This window comes from Pristiophorus japonicus, chromosome 12 (assembly GCF_044704955.1).
Source record: "Pristiophorus japonicus isolate sPriJap1 chromosome 12, sPriJap1.hap1, whole genome shotgun sequence".
Classification (NCBI taxonomy): domain Eukaryota; kingdom Metazoa; phylum Chordata; class Chondrichthyes; family Pristiophoridae; genus Pristiophorus; species Pristiophorus japonicus.
The window spans coordinates 32,513,712-32,522,016 of NC_091988.1; the positions used below are offsets into that span (position 1 = coordinate 32,513,712).

General features: G+C 48.1%; 1 protein-coding gene across 4 annotated transcripts in view; it reads left to right on the forward strand.

Moving 5' to 3' along the window:
• The first annotated feature begins 536 nt into the window (after positions 1-536).
• The window catches only part of LOC139277177 (protein TASOR-like), a 52,132-nt gene continuing 44,363 nt past the window's right edge, over positions 537-8,305 (forward strand). For 3 of the 4 annotated variants that reach the window (XM_070895280.1, XM_070895281.1, XM_070895282.1), the window contains exon 1: positions 537-954. In XM_070895280.1, the coding sequence (XP_070751381.1) occupies positions 624-954 (331 nt within the window). In that variant the 5' untranslated portion in view covers positions 537-623. Of the gene's footprint in view, positions 955-1,035; positions 1,126-8,305 lie in introns of those variants that run through there. The other variant, XM_070895283.1, reaches the window with a different exon arrangement.

The window sequence follows — 8,305 nt, forward strand, 5'->3', positions numbered from 1 at the left end:
TCTTAGAAGAGTAGTAGAGTAATCCCTGACACTCAAGTGCAGTACTGAGGGATTGCTGCACCGTCTTTCCGATGAGATCTTAAGCCGATGCCCCGACTGCTCTCGCGGGTGGGCGTAAAAGATCCCATAGCACTATTTCGAAGAAGAGCTGGGGCGTTCTCCCCTGTGTCCTGGCCAATATTTATCCCTCCATCAGCAGCAGCAGCACAAAAAAAAACGGATTATCTGGTCATTATCACATTGCTGTGAGCAAATCGGCCGCCGCTTTTGCTACACTGCGACAGTGACTAAAACTCCCCAAAGTACTTCATCGGTCGTAAAGCGCCTTGAAACGTCCGGTGGTCGTGAAAGGCGCTATATAAATGCAAAGTCTTTCTTCCCGAATGTTTCTTTTCCTCCTCCAGCGCTGTTGAAATAGTGACCTCCCGTCTTGAGCCGCACCTTTTATATGAGTGCGCAGCGAGGCGACCTCTAATTGGCCGCTGGGTGGCGTGGCCCCGCCTCCCCTTGCGCGGATGCCGCTGGAGTGCAAGGAGAAGAGACATAGGGAGCATGGCGCAGGGACATTGAACAAGTGGGCCGCGCTGCTCACAAACACACAGATCCGCGCTCACGCCACTAAAATGGCTTCTCACAGCGACACTGAGGGGAAACGAGTCCCGATTGTGAAAGAAGGCAGTCGGGAGAGGCACCCGAGCGGGGTTGGAGCTGCCGGCAGGGCGAAGCCATCATTTCTCCACCGAAACGCTTCGAAATCCAAACAACAAAATGGCGAACCAGCCAACGGGCCGCTGGCAGGAAGCGCCCCCGGGCTGCTCCGAGCGGACACGGCTGCGGCTCCGAACGAATTCGCTGCAGAAAGCGAGGAGCACGGAGCCTCAGCCGTTCAGAAAACCACCGAAGATCTTGTTCGGAAGAGTTTTCAGATCCCCAAGAAGAACAAAGAAAAGAAAGGTGCTTTGATCTGTTAACACACAGCGCCGTTTGCTTCTTGATGCTAGCCACGAATTCTAATTCATTTGCCTCTTGCTGGAAAGGGGTTGGAAACCATTTATTGATAGGGAACGTTAGCAAGTCAGAAAATAAATACTCAATCTTTGTTTCTACTTCTGGCTCTTAGAACAGGTAAGTGGACCGCAAGGCCAGCATGTGGTCTGTGGTCAGAAATGTGGAATTCGATACTTATTACGGTTACCTGACCAGACCTTCATTGTATCTCCAACCCTGTGGGGCGTTCGTACTTGCATTTATGCAAGATCTTGTGGAGAGGCTTGCCTGTTTACTCGCACTTCAGATTTCTTCTTCTTCCACATTGATGCAATGGAAAGTGGGGATATTGCTGACCCACTTCCACTCAGATTTGTTTGGCCGAACATCCATTTCTTTGTTCTTGTTAATCCGACCATATGAGTTGGGATAGTCCATCCCAGCCTTATGTAGGGTTTGGGCTTGGTGGAAGACCCTGGAAGCATATGGTTATTGACTTGAATATTACAGAGCGACTATAATCTTGAAAATACAAAAGCAAGATGCTGGAAATCTGAAATGAAAACAGAAAATGCTGGAAATACCCAGCAGGTCAGGCAGCATCTGAGGAGAAAGAAACAGAGTTAATGTTTCAGGTCGACTTATGACGAAAGTTCATCAATCTGAAACGTTAACTCGGTTTCTCTCTCCACAGATGCTGCCTGATCTGCTGAATATTTCCAGCATTTTCTGTTTGTATTTCATTCTTTAATAGTTCTGTTTGCATTCCCCAAATTTCATAGTGCACTTTCCAAAAGGGTGCCAAATTTGAGATGTCACCTTTAGTTTTTTTAAACACTATTTTAGTGGTGTAAGAGGAAGTGCAACAGCTTTATAATTTGGTCTATAAACTACCATGTCACATCAAGAGGGCTTAGAGCCACAATAAAATGTTTTGTATACATAAGCTATGTGAAGAAATAGTGATTCCATTCTGTTTTATTATTCTTGAAATCATAGTGCAGAAGGAGGCCCATTCAGCCCATTGTGCCTGTGCCAGCTCCTTGAAAGAGTTAGCCAATTAGTTCCACTCCACTGCTTTTTTCCCATAGTCCTGCAAATGTTCCCTTTTTTATATATATATTCCATTCCCTTTTGAACGGTACTATAGAACCTGCTTCCACCACCCTTTTAGGCAGAAGCAGTGCCTTCCAGAGCATAGCCACTCACTGTATAAAAATAATTCTTTTCATCTTCTCTCTGGTTCTTTTGCTGTATCTAAAGACCAGTGGCCATTATCTCTAGATTATGATGTCCTGTACTGTCTACTGAATGATGATGGTCTTTGATAGAGTATGGATGAGGTTTATTGCTTAGGAGTTCTGTTAATATTTATTTGGAGTAAATAACTGGAACTTTATACTTGACCAGTTGATTTGCACCAATGTCATTGTTACTGATATAGGGAGCTATTGGCTTTCATGGCTGCTTACCAGTTGGCCATGTTGAAATGTAATGGAGGTTTGTTACTTTTACCTCATTATGTCCAGAGTGCAACATGACAGTAAATCTACATTTTTGAGGTCAGTTATCATTGACTTATTACTGGATGGGCTGGGTTCTAGCTAAGAAGCAATGAATTTTCCTAGTTACCTGATTAAATTGTATAGGATGCAAATAGATAAAACTTTAATAATGTGTTGTTTCCCAACTCGACAACAGTGTAAGAAATGTGTAAATAAAGGACAGACTTGCACTCCTGTAGCACCTTCCATATCCTCAATGGACCGAAAGCACTTCAGTGAATCACTTTTGAAGCACAAGTCACTTCTGAGGCAAACTTGACAGCCAGTTTATGTACAGCAACAATGGCCCAGAAATTGAAAAAATAATGGCGAATTGCCAGTGCCCATTATTATTATTATTATTAGTGTATTAAACAGCCATTTGTTGAGGAAATTCCACACCATCAGTTATGATTTGTCACATATTGTTGGACGATGCGCTACACTTCCCCGTTGGTCTCGCAAAAACAGGAGCTCAATGTTGACCTCCCAATAAGTGTTTAGAAATTTAGGGCTGGTATTTCATTTCGTAAGGACTCTGTTAATGATAGGATTGATGGTCCTGACATGAAACTCTCAACCTTGGAGGTCCAGGAAGGGATCGATGGAAACACTAGAGTCTCATTCCTGCAGGTAGTAAATTATTAGTCTCAGAAGATTAAAAAAAATCATTAATTCTTTTCCTTATGTCTCTTTCTCAATCCAATCTTTCTTTTCCCCCTCTTTATTTCTCTTTCTGTATCTAATTTGACTCTAATTCGTCCTATTTTCTTCTCCATCATTCTCTTTCTTTGTACTTAAATTTCATAGAGAATTGAACCCTACACTCACGAGGTCTTGGATGCCCCATTGATGTCGCGGCGCCATTATCAATTTAAATTTCTAGGAGTTTGTGTCACAAAAATAATACTATCTGAAGTGTGAGGAAAAAATTCAAATTCACCGGTGCTCGCCGGAAGATGCACCGCTCCAGCAATTTGTGGGCTATTGAGATGAATGACTAGTGGATTTATTTTCGGTAGTGTTGATGGATGCCAGGATAACTCTCCGCTTGTAAACAAATTAGTCGATATAGTTTGTACTTTATTGCTGACTGCAGTGAAAAGGGATCATATATTGTAGCCAGCTCCTTGGAATGGGCTTAAACTTGAAAAACCAATGTTCTATTTTGATTGCTCAGGAGATGATGGTAGACCGTCTTGTAGTAACATACCTGAGCCAGTCTTTGTATTTGATTTTGTGCAATATAATTTGTGTTGCTCGAGTGCTAGAGAAATCTGGTGTTGCTAAACAAAATGTCATCTTTGTTTAGTGGATATCTTGGAAGACATGTAAAGTTATCAAGTCTTCCAGCAGATAGTTTGTTAGCCTTTCAAAGTACTCATGAAATTGAGATGTGGTTAATTGTTTTTTTATCTAACACTTGGATGGACTCTCAGCTCATCATTCCACTTTTTCAGAGCAAATCTTCCAAGTTATTTGATGAGCATAGTATGATGCTAATATTTGTTAGAACTTTGTTGCAATATGAACATAATCCTGATGAGCATCGTCAAACCAGTGTGTCTAAATTGGGATTGGAACGCTTCTGATTTTTTTTCTTGATCTAATGTGGTTGTGGCAGAGTAGAATTCCAACGGTCACATATGGCATCCTTCCACCATACAGGAAACCTAGATGGTCTATATCAACACCCAATAATGAATGGATAAAATGTTATGTATATACTGAATGGTTGTGAACATTGTGGGTCGATTTCAATAAATTGTCAACTCAATTCAGTTGAACCAATCTTGCCTCTGAATCAGTGGTTTGAGCCACATACCAGGCTTGAGAGCATAATCTGTGCCAACATTCTGGAATGCTGCATTGTCAAACATGCTGCCCTTAAGATGAGGTTTAAACCAAGGCACCTTGCCTGTTCTGGTGGAAGTTAAAGATCCCAAGGCACTATTTGAGAAAGAGCAAGGTGTTATCTTGTGTCCGCGCCAACCCTCGACCAATAAAATCCATCTCATTGCGTGCTTGTGGGTTCTTGTTTACAAAATAGCTACTATGTGTGCCCTCATAAGGCTCTGCAAAGTAGTGCATGTAGTGCTTTGAGACTTGTGCATGAAACACAAAAAGTTAGTATGCAGGTACAGCAAGTAATCAGGAAGGCAAATGGAATGTTGGCCATTATTGCAAGGGGGATAAAGTATAAAAGCAGGGAAGTTCTACAACTGTACAGTGTATTGGCGAGGCCACACCTAGAGTACTGCGTACAGTTTTGGTCTCTATTTAAGGAAGGATATACTTGCATTGGAGGCTATTCAGAGAAAGTCTACTAGGTTGATTCCAGAGATGAGGGGGTTGACTTATGTTGGGCCTCTACTCATTGGAGTTCAGAAGAATGAGAGGTGATCTTATTGAAACATATAAGGTAATGAGGGGGCTCGACAAGGTGGATGCAGAGAGGATATTTCCACTCGTAGAGGAAACTAAAACTAGGGGACATAGTCTTAGAATAAGGGGACCACCCATTTAAAACAGATGAGGAGAAATTTTTTCTGAAGGTTGTAAATCCATGCAATTCTCTGCCCCAGAGAGCTGTGGAGGCTGGGTCATTGAATATATTTAAGGCGGAAATAGACATATATTTTGAGCGATAAGGGAGTGAAGGGTTATGCGGAGCGGGCAAGGGAAGTGGCGCTGAGTCCATGATCAGATCAGTCATGATCATATTGAATGGCGGAGCAGGCTCGAGGGGCCAAATGGTCCACTCCTGCTCCTATTTCTTATGTTCTTCTGAAATTGTATAAATAAATGATGACAGATTGAACCTCCCTTATCCAGAACTCCCTTATCCTATGGCAGTGTGAGCTGTGAGGAGGAAGCCAAGAGGCTGCAGGGTGACTTGGACAGGTTAGGTGAGTGGGCAAATGCATGGCAGATGCAGTATAATTTGGATAAATGTGGGATTATCCACTTTGGTGGCAAAAATAGGAAGGCAGAATGTTAGGAAAAAGGGAGGTGCAACGAGACCTGGGTATCATGGTACATCAGTCATTGAAAGTTGGCATGCAGGTACAGCAGGCGGTGAAGCAGGCAAATGGCATGTTGGCCTTCATAGCGAGAGGATTTGAGTATAGGAGCAGGGAGGTCTTACTGTAGTTGTACAGGGCCTTGGTGAGGCCACATCTTGAACATTGTGTACAGTTTTAGTCTCCTAATCTGAGGAAGGACATTCTTGCTATTGAGGGAGTGCAGCGAAGGTTCACCAGACTGATTCCCAGGATGGCAGGACTGACATGAAGAAAGACTGGATCGACTAGGCTTATATTCACTGGAATTTAGAAGAATGAGAGGGGATCTTATAGAAACATATAAAATTCTGACGAGATTGGACAGGTTAGATGCAGCAAGTATGTTCCTGATGTTGGGGAAGTCCAGAACCAGGGGTCACAGTCTAAGGATAAGGGGTAAGCCATTTCGGACCGAGAGGAGGAGAAACTTCTTCACTCAGAATTGTGAACCTGTGGAATTCGCTACCACAAAGTTGTTGAGGACAGTTCGTTAGATATATTCAAAAGGGAGTTAGATGTGGCCCTTAGGGCTAAAGGGATCAAGGGGTATGGAGAGAAAGCAGGAATGGGGTGCTGAAGTTACATGATCAGCCGTGATCATATTGAATGGTGGTGCAGGCTCGAAGGGCCGAATGGCCTACTCCTGCACCTATTTTCTATGTTTCTATCTGGAACCACCCCTCGTCCAGAACCATTCCCGAGTGGCGCATGCGCAGAACTCCAACATGAACAAATTGAAGTCCTTTCTCGTTGCTGACTCCCGCAATCGCCGGCCTGACCCCGGCGATTCATCCCCGCTAATGATCTCTCTGCCACACTCCCAGCCCCGATATCCCCTTGCTCAGTACCTGTACCATCGAATTTAAGGTGACCACCTGTCGTCAGGAAAAATCCCTTTTTCCAGAACAGGCCAGGTCTCGAGGGTTCTGGATAAGGGAGGCTCAACTGTACCGAGAAGCCTCCTTGCATTAACTGCAGTTGTGTTGGTAGGGATGACTTAATAATGAGTGGGAACCTTTACTTTGTCTTGTTCCAGAACACTTAAGGTCAACTGTGACTCCAGCTAATATTGATGAACTTGGCAGAGGTGGAAATTGAATCCAGCACTTTCTGATTTGAAAACCGCAGGACTATACTTAGTAGTTATTAGCTTTGGTTCAGTGGTAGCAATCTCACTTCTGAGCCAGAAGGTCATGGGTTCCATCCCCACTCCAGAGACTTGAGCACTGCAGTATAATACTGAGGGGGAGCTCTACTGTTAGAGGTGCTATCTTCTGGATGAGATAACCCAAGGTACCGTCGGTCGTCTTGGGTGGCAGTAAAAGATCCCATGGCATTGTTCCAAAGCAGTGGAGATTACTCCCAGTATTCTGGCCAACATTTATTCTTCAACCAGCATCACAAAAACAGAATATTTGGTCAGTTCTCATTGCTTTTTTGGGAGACCTTGCTATGTGCCGCCCCCCCCCCCCCGCCCCCCCAACCCCCACCCTTGCTCGCTGCTCCCACCACCAACCCTCCTGCTCTCTTTTCCCCCCCCACCCCGCTCGCTCGCTCTCCCCTCACCCCCCTCCCTCTCTTCCCTCACCCCCCCCTCCCTCTCTTCCCTCACCCCTCCCTCTCTTCCCTCACCCCCCCCTCCCTCTCTTCCCTCACCCCCCTCCCTCTCTCCCCTCACCCCCTCCTCTCTCTCCCCTCACCCCCCCCTCCCTCTCTCCCCTCACCCCCCCTCCCTCTCTCCCCCCCCCTCTCTCCCCTCACCCCCCCTCCCTCTCCCCTCACCCCCCCTCCCTCTCTCCCCTCACCCCCCTCCCTCTCTCCCCTCACCCCCCTCCCTCTCTCCCCTCACCCCCCCTCCCTCTCTCCCCTCACCCCCCCTCCCTCTCTCCCCTCACCCCCCCTCTCCTCCCCCTCCCCCCTCCCTCTCTCCCCTCACCCCCCCTCCCTCTCTCCCCTCACCCCCCCTCCCTCTCTCCCCTCACCCCCCCTCCCTCTCTCCCCTCACCCCCCCTCCCTCTCTCCCCTCACCCCCCCTCCCTCTCTCCCCTCACCCCCCCTCCCTCTCTCCCCTCACCCCCCTCCCTCTCTCCCCTCACCCCCCCTCCCTCTCTCCCTCACCCCCCCTCCCTCTCTCCCCTCACCCCCCCTCCCTCTCTCCCCTCACCCCCCCTCCCTCTCTCCCCTCACCCCCCTCCTCTCTCCCCTCACCCCCCTCCCTCTCTCCCCTCACCCCCCTCCCTCTCTCCCCTCACCCCCCTCCCTCTCTCCCTCACCCCCCCTCCCTCTCTCCCCTCACCCCCCCTCCCTCTCTCCCCTCACCCCCCCTCCCTCTCTCCCCTCACCCCCCCTCCCTCTCTCCCCTCACCCCCCCTCCCTCTCTCCCCTCACCCCCCTCCCTCTCTCCCCTCACCCCCCCTCCCTCTCTCCCCTCACCCCCCCTCCCTCTCTCCCCTCACCCCCCCTCCCTCTCTCCCCTCACCCCCCCCTCCTCTCTCCCCTCACCCCCCCCTCCCTCTCTCCCCTCACCCCCCCTCCCTCTCTCCCCCTCACCCCCCTCCCTCTCTCCCCTCCCCCTCCCTCTCTCCCCTCACCCCCCCTCCCTCTCTCCCCTCACCCCCCCCTCCCTCTCTCCCCTCACCCCCCCTCCCTCTCTCCCCTCACCCCCCCTCCCTCTCTCCCCTCACCCCCCCTCCCTCTCTCCCCCTCACC